This window comes from Dromiciops gliroides, chromosome 5 (genome assembly GCF_019393635.1).
Source record: "Dromiciops gliroides isolate mDroGli1 chromosome 5, mDroGli1.pri, whole genome shotgun sequence".
Classification (NCBI taxonomy): domain Eukaryota; kingdom Metazoa; phylum Chordata; class Mammalia; order Microbiotheria; family Microbiotheriidae; genus Dromiciops; species Dromiciops gliroides.
Genome location: NC_057865.1, coordinates 86,992,998 through 87,008,230, shown reverse-complemented (window position 1 = coordinate 87,008,230; position 15,233 = coordinate 86,992,998). Strand labels below are relative to the sequence as shown.

At 39.8% G+C, this 15,233-nt stretch overlaps 1 protein-coding gene across 6 annotated transcripts in view; it reads left to right on the top strand.

The window, feature by feature from the left end:
* The window catches only part of RBM33 (RNA binding motif protein 33), a 185,599-nt gene extending 171,981 nt beyond the window's left edge, over positions 1-13,618 (top strand). For 5 of the 6 annotated variants that reach the window (XM_043965518.1, XM_043965515.1, XM_043965513.1 and 2 more), the window contains 2 exons: positions 6,081-6,169; positions 6,698-13,618. In XM_043965518.1, coding sequence (XP_043821453.1) covers positions 6,081-6,169; positions 6,698-6,746 — 138 coding nt within the window. In that variant the 3' untranslated portion in view covers positions 6,747-13,618. The remainder of the gene's footprint in view (positions 1-6,080; positions 6,170-6,697) is intronic. The other variant, XM_043965516.1, reaches the window with a different exon arrangement.
* The last annotated feature ends 1,615 nt before the right edge of the window (positions 13,619-15,233 follow it).

The following is a 15,233-nucleotide window of genomic DNA, read 5'->3' as shown; positions in this document are numbered from 1 at the left end:
TCCTCAAGTTCTGTGAAGCTGCCCGTCCATTGCTGAAACACAGTAGAATTCTTAGTTGTGGCAGGTGTTCTTTTCCTGGCATTCTGTAATTTGCTAGAGATTGAAATTAGATAGAAAGCATGTGATGATGGAAATGGAAGGGTCCTCAGAAGTCATGAAGTCTGTGTTCCTTCTTTTACTGAGATAATCAAATATGTCAGGGCTAGGACTTGAACCCAGGACCTCTTGACTCCCCATCAAGCTCTTTCTTGATCTCATCAAGGCTCTTTCTCCTACACCACAACACAAAACACTTTCTAGCCCATCATTTTCATTTTAAATATTATACTTTTGGCAGCTTTCGAGCTACTGCATCCTTAAAATATATTTGTGATTTCAGTAGTGGAGAATGCAAGAATAAAAACTGATTATGTCTGAATTCTGTCTGTCTTAATTGAGCTTCATTTTTATTTGATGATAACACAAGTATTCCAGGATCCCTATGTAACAGAATCTCCTTGAAAACTTGAAGGGGGAAAAAAAAAAGAAAAGGAAAAAAAAAACAACTTGAAGGGAAGTTGAGGGGGAAGATGGGAACAAACACTTGTTAAGCACCTGTTATGTCAGGCATTTTGCAGGTATCTCATTTAATCCTCACAACAACCTTGTGAGGTAAGTGATACTATGCTATTTTACTGATGGAGAAACTGAGGCAGTGATTGATTAAGTGACTTGTCCAGAGTCACACGGCTAGTAAGTGCCTGACACCAGATTTAATTTTAGGTCTTCAGCTAGCTCCAGGCCCAGCACTCTGTTCAATGACACCACCTAGCTGCCTCCTTGACCTTCAACATAAATGTATCTAGTTGCCAAAGTGTGTTGGGCACTGAGAATACAACCATGGGAAAGTAAAACAGCCTTGAGGAATGGGGGAAGCTAAGGAGAGATAAGTGGAGTAGAAGGTAGAGTACGATAGGTGAGGCAAAAGCAGAGGTTGGACAGTCTAAGGAAACTTGAGGAAGGAGAGAACATTTTCAGCCAGGATGAGAGAAGACTTCATGCACGAGGGAGCATTTAATTGGACAAGCTGAGGTGAGCAGGGTCTGAATTCCAGTTTTGGGGAAGGGGACAGAAGTAGGAAATGATAGGATGAGATCAACATCCACCCCGGCAAATATTAATGTTCTAGTTTACTTGTAGAGTAGGGTGCCATGGGGACGTGGATATACAGTGAAGCTGGCTGTTCACTCCAAGGGGAGTGGGAGCCTGATTTGGGGAGGATCTTCCATGGAGGCCTGGGCAGTTTGCCTCTTATTCTGTGGGCATAGGTAGTGTCTTTGAAGCGGCAGAATAAAGTGATTAGACCTGTGCCTTGGGAAGCTGATTTTGGCAGCTGCATGAAACACAGACGTGAAAGAGAAGAGGCCGTGAATGAGCATTTAGTAGGAAGTATCTCTGTGCCCGGTTATGCAAAGAAAGGTAAAAACATCCCCTCCCCTCAAAGAGCTTATATTCTAATAGGAGGAGACAACATATAAACAACCGCGATCATATAATATCTGCACAGAGTAAATGAAGGTAATCTCAGAGGAGAAAGCCTAGCAGCTGGAGGGACTTAGGAAAGGCTTCCTCCAGAAGGGAACATTTGAGTTGAGTCTTGAAGCAGAGGTGAAGAGAGAAATCATTCCAGGCATGGAGAAAAGCTATTGCAAAAGCAAGGAGACAGGAGATGGAGCATCACATGGGAGGAATAACTCCGAAAGAGGCCAGTGTGCCTGGATTGTAGCTATTCCAGGAATGGAGGAGCATGAAGTTTCAGAAGACTGAAAAGGTAGGAGGGTCAGGTGACCAGCATTAAATACAAAATAGAAGATTTGATATTTGATCTTGGAGGCATTAGGGAACTCATCCAGGGGAGCTGGGGAATGACACAGTTAAACCTAAACTTTTTTTTTTTCCTTCTTGAATCACTTTGTTAACTGAATGAGGATGGGTTGGAGTAGGGAGAGACTTGAAACAGTGAAACCAGTTAAAAGGCTATTGCATGATCCAAGACAGTCCCAAAGCACTAAAGAGGAAGCATACTATCCACCTCCAAAGAACTGATAATGATTGAACACAGACTGAAACATGCTATTTTTCACTTTCATTATTTTTTTGAAGTATCATGAAAATTGATGTTTACAAATCTTCAGATTTTGCAGGGTTTTTTTGTTTGTGGGGTGTTTTTTTTGTTTGGTTGGTTTTTTGGTGAGGCAATTGGGGTTAAGTGACTTGCCCAAGGTCACACAGCTAGTAAGTGTCAAATGTCTGAGATGTATTTGAACTCAGATCCTCCTGAATCCAAGGTCAGTGCTTTATCCACTGTGCCACCAGCTGCCCCTTGCAGTAATTTTCAACAATTATTCTTTATTGAATTGATTGAATCAGTGGAACTATGAATGAAATAATAAAAGCTAATAATAGTTAGCATTTGTGTAGTGGGGGGGGGGGAGGCTATTGCAGTAGTTCAGACAAGAGGTAATAAAGGCCCAGAGGTGTGCTGGCAACTTTTTCTCCCCCCACCCCCAAAAAAACATACATATGACACATGCCTAAGTTTAGTCTACATCATTAGCCTTTTCTCTATCATTGTCTTAAGTCTAGACAATCAAAAAATTTGTAGCATTTGCTGATTTACATCTTATTCCCAAAATTTAGCAATTGGCTCTCAAAAGCCACTACAAGCTGGCTCCAGCATATCCCTCCGAGGGTCTGAACTGGTGGTGTGACTGAGGAGAAGGGAAAGGGAGAGGGAGAGAGTATGAAAGATGTAGTGAAGGTAGAAAGAACAAGATGTGGCAGTGGATTGGATCTGTTGGGGGGGGGGGGAGTTGAGGATGATACTGAGGTTGGGAACCTGAGAAGATGGTAGTGCCCTCAAGAGTAATAGAGAATTCTGGAAGAGGGGAAGGTGGGGGATGTGATGAGATCTATTTTGGACAAAGTAAATTTTAGATGCATATGGGCCAAAAATCTGTGGCTCCTGACTAACTGGAGAGGCTGAGGATCTAGCTTGGTGATTCATCTGCAAAGAAGAAATAATTGGGAGTTAAAGAGATCACCTAGTGAGTGTATAAAGAGAAAAGAGCCCAGGGCAGAGCCAGGGAGACTTCTATGGTTAGGAGGTGTGGCAGTGGTGGACTAGCAAAGGAGACTGAGGAGGAATGGGAAAACCTTGAGCAGAGAGAGTAATCCAGGAAGAGGAGGGCTTTGGAGTCCAAGGCTGCAGAAAGTCAAGAGAAAAGACGAAGACTTGGCAAGAGATCAGTGATGCCTGGAGAGAATAGTGTAGGTTGAAGGATGAGGTTTAGAAGAGAATGAGAGGAGGGCAGTTGGAGGCACTGGGTGTGGGTGGCAAGGGGAGAAGAGATACAGGGAATAGTAAGAGACTGAGGCAAGGACACCATTTAGTAAGCTTTCATAATAATGCAAGAGATGATGAGGGCCTGAATGAAGATATGTCCTTTGGAGTGGAATGATTAATAGGAAGGTTGGTGTAGAAGTAGATTGACAAGGGGCAGCTAGGTGGTACAGTGGATAGAGCACCGGCCCTGGATTCAGGAGTACCTGAGTTCAAATCCGGCCTCAGACACTCAACACTTACTAGCTGTGTGACCCTGGGCAAGTCACTTAACCCCAATTGCCTCACTAAAAAAAAAAAGAAGAAGTAGATTGACAAGATGGTCCACCAGTAGGTTATGGGAGGTGACAGTGAGGGAGGGCGGCCCTGGATTCAGGAGTACCTGAGTTCAAATCCAGCCTCAGACACTTGACACTTACTAGCTGTGTGACCCTGGGCAAGTCACTTAACCCCCATTGCCCCGCAAAAAAAAAAAAAGCAGAGTATGTAGAGTGTTGGACTTGGAATCAGGAAGACCTGAATTCAGTTCCTACCTCTGACCCTTCCTAACTGTGACCTTGGGCAGGTCACCCTCTCAGCCCCAATTTCTCCATCTGTAAAATGGAGGTAATACAGAAGAACATTGTGCACAGTATCATCAACATTGTGTGTTGATCTACTGTGATGGACTATATTCTTCTCACCAGTGCAATGGTACAGAAAAGTTCCAGGGGACCCATGATAGAAGTGGATCTCCAAATCCAGGAAAAAAAAAAAGAACTGTGGAGTAGAGGTGCTGATTGAACCATGCTATTTCTTTTGGTTTTGGTGCTGTTGTTTTTCTATTTTGAGGTTTTTCCTCATTGCTCTGTCTTCTCTTGTAACATGACTGATGCAGAAATAGGTTTAATGTTGTTATTTGTGTGTATATATAGATATATATAACCTATGTCAGATTACCTGCTGTCTGGGGGAGGGGGAGGGAGGGGAGGGAAGGAGAAAAATCTGAAATTGGAAAGCTTGTATAAGCAAATGTTGAGAACTGGTTTTGCATGTTAACTGGAAAAAAATAAAATAATTCTATCAGGGGAAAAAAAAAACAAAATGGAGGTAATAATAGCACCTGTGCAAACCTTAAAAGAGAGGATAGAGACTGGACCTGTGATTTCATTACAATAATGAATCCCCAGATAAGGAAACGCCTCTTTTAACAATGCAGGTTAGCACCTTTTCTACAATTTATAGTCTTAGAATTGCCTAGCTCAGAGGTGTCAAATGGGGGCCAACCACATTCAAAGGCAAGATTCCAAGTGAGGCCCAACTGAATTAAAATGTAACTGAGTGGGGTAGCTCAGTGGCACAGTGGCTAGAGCATGATCCTGGAGTCAGGAGGACCCAAGATCAAATCTGGTCGCAGACAATAGCTGTGTGACCTTGGGCAAGTCACTTAACTCCAATTGCACCTCCCCCTCTCCCCCCCATGTAATTGGGAAACGTTTAACAAATACTTAATGCCTTTGTGAATCTAAGTCATTTCATTTCTCTGGGCTATAGTTTCCTTGTCTGAAGGGGTTGAACTATGCTATCTTTCAGCTCTCAATTCTCTGATCCCAGATTTAGTTCTCAGGAGAGAGTGGAGGTAGATGTCTAGATGGAGAATCTTCTGCATAGAATGAACAGTCAGATCCTGGGAAGCAAGAGAGAGAACCAGGGGGAATTGCTCTACTTAGTACAGCATATTTTGGTTTATTAATTAAACAAAATGAAAACAGACGTTGATCATTCCCTTTCATCAAAAGAACTAACCATGTACAAAATTCAAAAAACAGTGAACCTCTAAAGTCAGCTGTGTTGACTCGAAACTGGCATTACAGTTTTTCCTCTATGCACACATAGGTATCCTGAGTTAGATGCTGCCAATAAAGGCAACGTGGCATGGTCAATAGAATGCTGAACTTGTATTCAAGAAGATCTGGGTTCATATTCTGCCTTAAATATACATATGCTGGCTGTGTGACCCAGAGCAGGGGCTTTGCCCTCCCCATGCAGTAGGTAGGCAAGCAGCTCTCTCAAAGTACAAGTTGTGGGAAAAGTACAGATATTGACTTAGTAGAAGGAGTTTCCTTTATCTGGGAGTTCCCTAGACCAATGAATTCACAGATTTCTCCACCCTCACACACACACACACACCGAGGCATGAAAAAAAAATGCATAGTGAGCCTATAAAGGTAGACTGTGTTATCTCAAAACAAGTTGTGGAGTGTTCCTTCTGTACCCACACATACATACCTATGCCTTCCCTGAATTGGATGTTAACAGTGCAGTGATGAGAGACAGCCATGTCACAGTGGAGAGAAAGCTACACTTGGAACTTGGTAAGAGCTGGGATCAGATCCTGCCCTAGACATACACACATACACACATATATGTATGTATATATGTATATGTATGTGTGTGTGTGTGTGTGTGTGATTCTGAGTAAATCACTTAACTTCTTGGTTTCCTCAATTGTAAAGTGAAAATAATAAATAGCACCTGCCCCATAGGCTTGTTGCAAGGTTCAGATCATGCATGACAGTGCATTTGAAGTGTTTTGCTAGCCTTAAAAATTAAACCATCAGATATTTTTCTTAAGAGCATCACATTGTTGTCAGTGAGAATGGTGATGTCATGACTCTCTCTCCCTCTCCCTCCCTCCCTCTTTCTTTTTCTCTTGTAGAGTTTACAGATGCTTCCCCAGCAACGGAAAGCCATCGCGAAGTTTAAGGAGCCAGCACATGCTTTAGCATTTCAACAGAAGTTCCACAGGTAGCCATCGTATTCTTAAGTGGAGCCTCTGAAGTTACCGTGGTTTAAGGGTGGGAGGGAAGACCTCGTACCCTTATGTGATCTGCTCTGTATCCATTGCCTTGCTTTGCACAATAGATGTGTTCTTGTAAAGCTGTGTATCAATTTGAGTTTTTGTTTTTTCATTTATTTTGGAGGGGCAAGGGACAGTGAGTTGTTCATTGAATCATCATTTCTTAAATGCACAAGGTGGGATGAGGGGAACAGGGCACCCATTGTTTTAAAACAAAAACAAACAAAAACCAAAACCAGTCAGTGAAACCTTTTGTATGAATGTACGAAATCTGTTTTTGTAATATGGAAATGCACTTCTTGGATCTGTTTTTTTCTTTTTGTACATTTGGATTTTTGTTTTGTTTTGTTTTTGTATCTCTCAAGTTTTCTTAACACAGGGCCCACCATTAAAATATTGCTTTCTTTGGCCTCCGTGACTTTACTGGTGATACTCAGAGTTGACTGACAATTGACCATTTCTTTAACCTTCCACAGGCATATGATAGATTTGTCCCACATAAATGTGGCACTGATTGTTGAATGATTTCCACTAAGAGTAACCGACCCTTATGCTATAGAAACTACTGTGGAATTTTCCCAAGGAGAGGCGATGGGAGCAGTCACATCAGGAGCCAAGAACTTGGCAGTCTACAATCTTGCTTAACTGTGTGATCTGGAGCTGCCAAAAGTACGCTGGATGCCAAGAAAAGCGGAACTTAGAGGACCCAGAAGCAATTAGGAGTTTGGTGTCCACTTGCTCCCTGTCCTGTTGTAGCCACAAGGAACTATAGTTTTGGTTTTTTGTTTTGTTTTTGTTTTGTTTTTTTTTTTTCAAGTGCTTACAATGCATGTAGACTTTGTTCTTCAAAATCTGACTGTGTGATCACAGTGACTTGGATTGAGGAAAGAACATTAACACGTTTCCCCATCCTAAAGACTTTTTTTTACTAGCAAAGAATATTTGATAATGGTTGCTCTTATCTTCATTGTAGGCCAGAAAATAATTTTCTTTAACACACATATGTATCTTCTTAGAAAGACCTCAGAAGGTGTATGACAAACATAGATCAAATTCGGGGGATCAATCTGGTATTTGTGTAGCCTAAATGGCTTGGAGATAAGAGGTATTATTGGGTTGAGAGTTGTACCAATGAAACAGACAGGTTCTCATTCTTGTAAATAAGTCCAAGCCCAGCCTCACATTCTCTCAGTTCCTAATGGAAACCTTTCTTCCCTGTCTTTCTTCATGTCCACTTTCTCCCAGTTCTCTCCCCCAGAGTTAAATAGGTGTAACTCCAATTTTCCCGTTGGCTTAAAAAGAATCATTTAAAAATTTCTCTCACAGGCTCATAAACTGGTTTGCTACTAATATGAGCCACTTCTTTTCCAAGGTTGAACACTATGTGGGAATAACACTGGTGATCACTGTTCTAATTATCATCGTATCTTTGTAATTCCACATAAAGAGATAGCAAGTCAGTGATTGTTGTGTAGGCGTAACCAATACAACCCAAACTGTGGGTTCCCTGCTCAGATTGCTTTTACTAAGTAAATTTGGCCTGTTTCCTTTTGATGAGAAACTTACTCTTTCCAAAGGAGCACAGTCTGTTAAGGTTAATAAGAAAGTGCCTTAGTTCCATCTTTGCTCCCATATTTTGTGAAAGATATTTATCATTTGGGATAGATATTTCAGTGGGTACCTAAACTATTGGAGCAGAGAGTCCTAGGGCATTTGTGGACTTTCAAATTAGCTTTTGTACTGAAAGCTCCCTGAGCATGTTGATAGGCCTTATCACATGAGAGATTCAGAAAGAAACTTAGTGTACTTTGATGCATTCACTAGATATCTGGCAAAAGGGTCAAACTGTAGAGTCCCCTAAACATGAGTCAACCACATGAGTGGTCCTTTATACCTTGTATCCTTTCTTATAGGAGACAAAGTTCACCTAGCCTTTGTCATGTATTTTCTCGTAGCATAGATTTTGTATTACTTTTCAAATTAAGTTACCAAAAAAAATTTTTTTAAGGCTAAAACCTGGGATTATGGTATTTCAGACCTTGATGAATCTTTCGATAAAGTTGATTCTGAAAGAACATCATGTTACGTTTGAGACTGGAAAGTAGTCTGTTTTCTTTTTTTAATGACTGTCTAAAAATTTGCATCTAAGCATAGGGACTCACTAGCCCAAATGGGATCCAATTAGGATTTCTCCAAAGAAAGGGAATTTAGGATAGAACTCTCTGCCTCCCTAGCTAATGTGGGTTTCATTTGATTCGAATGGCCGCCTCCACTCCCCAAACCTAGCCTTGGCAGGGGTCATTGCTGCTTTCACCATAATTTTCCATATGAAAGGCCATACATAGGCATGGCTTTACTGGCCTGAGACAGGCTGTCAACTCCTATCTCAGGCACACCCTTTTTCCAATGGATGCTCACACTCAAGAAAGCCCTGTCCCTTCAGTCCTGCCCGAGAGCTGTGTTAATTGCAGGCGCACGTCAGCTAGGAGCAACTTGAAAGCTTTCGGTCCACTCACCTTAGTGGGTCGGCTTATATCTTAGCGAGCTTGATTTTGATGGGAACTAGAGACTGAACTTTGGGGAACTTGGTGAGATTCCCCTGGGGACAGTTTGATCAGTTTTAATGTTTCCTGAAAGTCGAAAAAAATGTTTTTTTCTTTCCAACTTGACTTCGAAATAAAAAAATCTGGATGCTATCTCTCCGAGTTAGTAAGTAGTGTAGAAGCAGGCTTCTTTCTAGTCACCATTGAAAATAAAACTTAATAGGAAATGCACTGACATATTTTGTACTTTTTTCAAGTCCACTTTTTGCATTATCTGGGTATTTTAGGTGGGGGCTATCTTGTATGTACAGGTGATTATGCACATAGCCATAAATGAGCTATTCCTTAAGGATGAGGTCCCCCAAAACGAGATAACTGATAGGATAAATCTGGGTTTTTATTGAGATACTTGTTAGGATCACTACCTAACCAGTGCACATGAGTTCTCCTGATATAAAGTAACTTGAGCAACAGAATTGAGGTTTAATTCCTGGTTGTGGTTTCTCCCACAAAGGAAGAGGAGAAGGGAAGCCAAATTAGCAGCAAGGGATGTCAGTTTCCATTCTTGCCGTTTAAATCAGCTCCCCTAAGCTTAACCCTCTTGGAAGATCTGTGGCAACCATTATCTTTGTTCTTTCTTTATCATGCATTTAAAGGGAGATGCAGAATGCAAGCCGCTGCATCCAACTGTACTCTGTAAATATGGACCTTTTAAAATTAAAATGTTATTCAAGATGGATATTACTCAGCAACCTCTTAGCTATTTGTTAGTTTTTTGTGTTGTCATATCAAAGTTGAATGGATACCGTTCCATAAATGTGGATGTGTTTTTGTGTGTATCTTCGATTTTTATAAAGACTGTAGTAAGTCAATACTTTTATCCTGACCTGTGTATTATTTGTTCACAAAATCCAGAAGCTTAAAACTAACTAGGAATTTAAGACCAGTCGATCTCATTCAGTCAATACACTAGGTGATTATGTGGAACCATTCCCCTCTTCCTCCTTTTCTTTTGGCATTGCCGTGGTTTTTGGTCCTGTGCTGTTCTTTACCTCTAATAAGCAAACCTGTTCAATAGCATTGGTTTGACCATGTGCCTTGGGAAATTCTTAGGTTAGTCTTCTGTTGGGGAGGGGAGGGAAGGGGGCACTCTTTTTTCTGAAAGAAACTTGCAAGAGTGTTCCCCTTGGGGCACAAACCATTTATGAAATTTATAGGTAACTGGTTTTTATTGGGTTCAACCAGTTATGGGCACAAGAATGGGGAAGGTTGTTCTCGTTATGTTGGTTTTCATTTTTTTTTTGTGACGCTCAGATGGAATGTCATCTTGTTCTGCTTTTATTTATTTATTTCCCCCCCACAATTCTGAGTTGAGACAGTAGGTTGTCATTCTACTGGTCATGGTGCTGAATTGTGGTGTGTTTTTTTTTTTAGACATTCAAATTTGATCATGAGAACAGTGTTAGTATTTTAAGGCATCGGGTAAGGTTCATAGAGAGGGGATAGGGATCAGGAGAAAGAAATTTTACAAAACTGTGAAATCTTAGGCATTCAGAATAAAAGGTCTTTTAAAAGTCACACCTCTAGAAAACAGGTTACTAAGAACACCCAAGGAAATTGAGAAATCTATATAGACTGGTATTTTAAAGTAACAGACAGAAATGGAATGAGTGTCCTCAATTCTGTCCCAATTAGAACTTTACTATGTAGCCTGTGCCAAAGGGCTCCAGCTGACTGACCACTACAGTGTTTCTAACTGCAGCCTTTAATAATGTGCTTATACTTGGGGCCCAGCTTGGATTATCAATGAGGTTTCAACCTTGGGGCTGTTCTGTTTCCCAGAAGGCTTGTCTTACAAAGATTGGGTTTCAGAGTTTGTTTCCCATATCACTTTGGTTTAGTTTTTTTTTGTTGTTGTTGTTGTTTGTTTGTTTGTTTGTTTGTTTGTTTTGTTGAATTGGAAGGTAAGCTCACCATGTTCACGAATGCTTTGGCATAGATGGGGCATTTGTTATCTTTCTAGCACTGGGGAAAACGATTGCATTTTTTTTCTGTCTGAAGCACTTTTTTTTATGCTTTTGAGTATATTAGAAACCTCATTAGCTTTATTTATGGCTAGTTTTCTGACCCCGTACTTCACCCTCACCCACCCCCATCCCCATCCCCATCCTCCACTCCATGCTGTTCCACTACATGTTAATAAGAAATAAGTCCAAGAGAGTTCTGTGTATTAAAAGTGAAAAGTAAGTGGCTTAATTTTTGATCCTTGATATCTCCTCCACAGTAGTTTTTGTATTATCTTCTCCAGCAGCCTAGCGTTTCCTTTATTCTTAGAGGTTTCAGTTCTAGCTTCAGATACTTTTAGATTAAACTCTTGCTTTTATTCATCAAAGCACAATTAAAAAAAAAAATTCTTGCAGTAGAATACTTGAGGGTGTTTTTGGTACTTTAAAACAACAACAACAAAAAAGGACCCTCTGAGTTCGATAGTTCAAAAGAACTTCTGGGGATGGGAAAAGGAAGGGGAAATAGGATCAGAGATACTATATAGGGGCAAGACAGTAACCAAACTGCAACTAGTACAGGTTGATTTTAGAGGAAGACTGTCTGATGTGATCTCTCAACTCCCCCCCCCCCCCCTTTTTTAATGTGAATGAAATGTTACCTTGAACGTTCTTTAACATATTAAAGAATTCGCCAAAGGTATCTAACCTTAAGTCAGTATTAAATCCTAAGGATTTTCTGTAAGGTATTTTGTGACCTATTTAATTTTTAATCTTAAAAATACACACATTAGCCACTTAAGCCCATGTATTGTGTAAAAACAAAACAAAAACACTGATTCATATTGGATCCTCATGTATACCACCTTCTTAGGGTATAATATGGTTGGGAAGGATCATTTGTTTCACTCTGCTTTTTATAGAGGATGCGTTATGGTATCCACTCTCCATTTCTATGCTCTTGCTTGGGGTGGGGAAGTATTTTATGTTCTTGAGCATAGGAGGAGGGACACCTGGTTGCCTTCCAGAGCTTTCTGTCGAGGGCTTAAATTTTCCTTTCACATCTCACCAAATGAAATGGAAAGGGGTCATTGAGTATTTTGGTTTGGTTTGATGATATTTATTTTTACCAAGTTGTGTAAGAGTAAAATAACATTTGGAAAATGTGATGGGCCCACTTAAGCTCAACACCCCATAGAGGGATGATGTTTTCATCATGTAGACTTCACATTGAATATGTTCTATAAGCAGACCTGTTTTGTAGTCATTTAATATGACTTTTTAAAAAAATTATTTTTAATTTTAAAAAATTAAGATATATTCCTGTGATCGGATTTCACTTTCTTTACATAATTTGTTTAGGCAAATAGTTTACTCTAATAATTTCTTAAGAATATATATGTGTGTATATATATATATATATTTATATATATATGTATGTAATTCACTTGGGGATAGGAATAATTGGTGGTTAGGGATTTTGTTTTGTCTTTTTAGATGAAATAAAATAGCAACTTGTATTAATAATTCAGCTTTGCTTTTCACAGGTGGGGATGCAGAATTTTTAATTTTTTCCCCCTCTGAGGATTTTTACTTCTAGAGTTGTAACTCCCCTACTTTATTTGCAGGTACAACAAAGAAAAGGCAAGGATTCTGACTTATTCCCGCTTGTTTTTACTTTTTCCATTCTGGGCTTTTCTGTAATCATTCTTGCTCCATCACTAACATTCATTGGGTTAGTTTGGTAAGGTGCCTTCCTCCTCATGCTTCTCCTTTTCCTACCTGCCATCTTCCCACTTTTTTTTGCTGAAACTAGCCAGCCATTTCACTCTGCTAGTCCGTCTTTCCATTCTGAAAATCTGTTTTTGACTTTGACTTTTCATTCTCCTTGCCCCCCCTTTCTGTCTTCCTCCTCACCCTGTATCTATCTGCCTCATGTGCCTGCTTCACATTCACCCTACATTCTTGCTTCTTTTTAGTTACAAATAATTTCCCCCCACTACCCACGTAGTCCACCCTTTATTTGAACAAAAATTATGCTTTTAATTTTGACGTGCAGTATTTAAGTGTTTTCATCTAAACTTAATTGCTTTGACAGGTTTCTGCTCTTAATTGATTTCTCTAGGTCGCCGAATAGAGGGAGTAACATTTTAATTCTCTTATTTTGCAGTTTTACCTTTTTTTCTATAGGGTTGTTCGTTGGTCCTTTAGCAAGGACCTTGTTGTCTGAGGTATAAAAATGAAGATATAATGACTCACCCATTTTCTTTGTTTTTATTTCCTCTCCTTTTGTAGGAGCTCTGGTTCTTGTTGAGTTCAGGATAGGATTAGTGCGCCATATTGTTGCCACTGGATGTGATGGCTTATTTGACCTTACTCTATTACTTTCACTGACTGTGATCCTTCCTAAACCTGTAATGTCTGTACAGTGTACATTACTGTATTTGGGGATATGGGAGCATTTACGTCAGAGGTACCATTCTGATATGGACTGTGAAGTTTATGTTTTTGGGAGGGCATTCATTGAAAGTTTACCAATAAAGAGACGAGTTTGTCATGATCCTGACTTTTCCTCTGGGTTCCTCCATTTTGTGTTTTCTCCCAAACAAAGCCTACAGAAATAAATGATGTCTTCCCTTGAGAACAATCATGTCACCTTGTTAAACTATGTTCTCCACCTTGCGTTAGCCATTGTACCAACTCTATCAAGGAATGCATGTAAAAAGCAACACAGTGGAGAGCCAATAATGTACAGTTGTGTATCATTTGTGATTTCATGATGAAAACTGTTTGTATGATGAAATATGTTATTACTTGATGGGCATGTAAATAAAATGTTCATTTTCCAGTTTGAAATTTTTTCATTTCTGTTGTTTTATTTTACATTGCCACCAAAAATGCTCTGAGAACACGTACAATGATATGCTTCTGTATTTGTTCAATTGCATATACATGGTGGCAATGTGTCATTTTTCCTAACAGGCAACTTCCTGAATTCATCCTAAACTCTTCAAGTTATTTGAGTGAATCTTCATTAACTGATATACAGACCAGCTTTCTTTTTTCCTTTTTAAAAGGCAAAATAAAGGTTTAGATTAATTTTCTCACTCTATTCACATATCTTATCATATTTGCAGATGGTACCAAGCTGGAAGGGATAGCTAACTTGAGATGACGAAATCCAAAAAGATCTTGATGGGTTAACTCTGGCTGTAGCTAAGAATAGAGAAAAACCTTACTTATAGCTGTACAAAAAACGAGAAGCTGGCTAAATTTGGCCCTCAGCCCTTGGATTAGAGCAGAGCTTCTTAAACTTTTTCCACTTGTGACCCTTTTTTTGCTCAAGAAATTTTTATGTGATCCTGGATATATAGGTGTAGAAAATAGGTATACATAACTTTTTATGGTTGCCAAATTTTTCACGACCTCCACATTCAGTTAGATGACCCCATATGGGGTCATGACCCAGAGTTTAGGGAACTAGGGTTTAGAGAGCATTGGGCAAAATTTAACTTGGTAAAATTTTAATAGGGTTTAAAAATCTTACACTTGTATTCAAAAAATCAACTTCACAAGAAGTGTGGATAGATTTTTCTTCCTGACAAAAGATACGGGGGGTTTTATAATGAACTTAGAAACTCATTATGAGCAGTGCATAAAGACTAAGGTTGGTGCATCTAGGTGGTGCATTGGCCAGAGTGCCAGGCGTCAGAAAGACTCATCTTCTTGAGTTCAAATCAGGCCTCAGACCCTTACTTGCTGTGTGACCCTGGGCAAATCACTTCACCCTGTTTGCTTCAGTTTCCTCATCTGTCAAATGAGCAAGGGGAAAAAAAAAATAGCAAACCATGCCAGTATCTCTGCCAAGAAATCCCCAAATGGGATCACAAAGAGTCAGACACAGTTGAAAAATGACAATAGAAACTCATTTTGAGTGCGATATAGTAGGCAGAAAGACCAAAGCCACATTAAGGAAGACTTAACTTTCAGGAAAAGGGAAATGATAGTCATTCCTCAGTCACACCAAATCTGGAGTATTCCCTCAGCAAGTCGCTTAACCCTCATTGCCTGGGGTGGGGGGGATTTAAAAGCCTTGTAGCGGTTATAGGGTAGATTCCAAATAAAAAGCTAATGGCTGGGGCAGCTAGATGGCACAGCGGATAAAGCACCGGCCCTGGATTCAGGAGTACCTGAGTTCAAATCCGGCCTCAGACACTTGACACTTACTAGCTGTGTGACCCTGGGCAAGTCACTTAACCCCAAATTGCCTCACCAAAAAAACAAAACAAAACAAGCTAATGGCTTATTCTGAGGTGTGAGGAATGCACTTTCTCTTTTATCAAACTACAATTTGCATTACTGAAAAGTCTTATTGAATCCTATTTCAGAAATTAATCAGACTGACCATTTATTTATTGGAAATGCATATTTACTTTACAATTCTTGCATTGTTTTTACTGTCATGC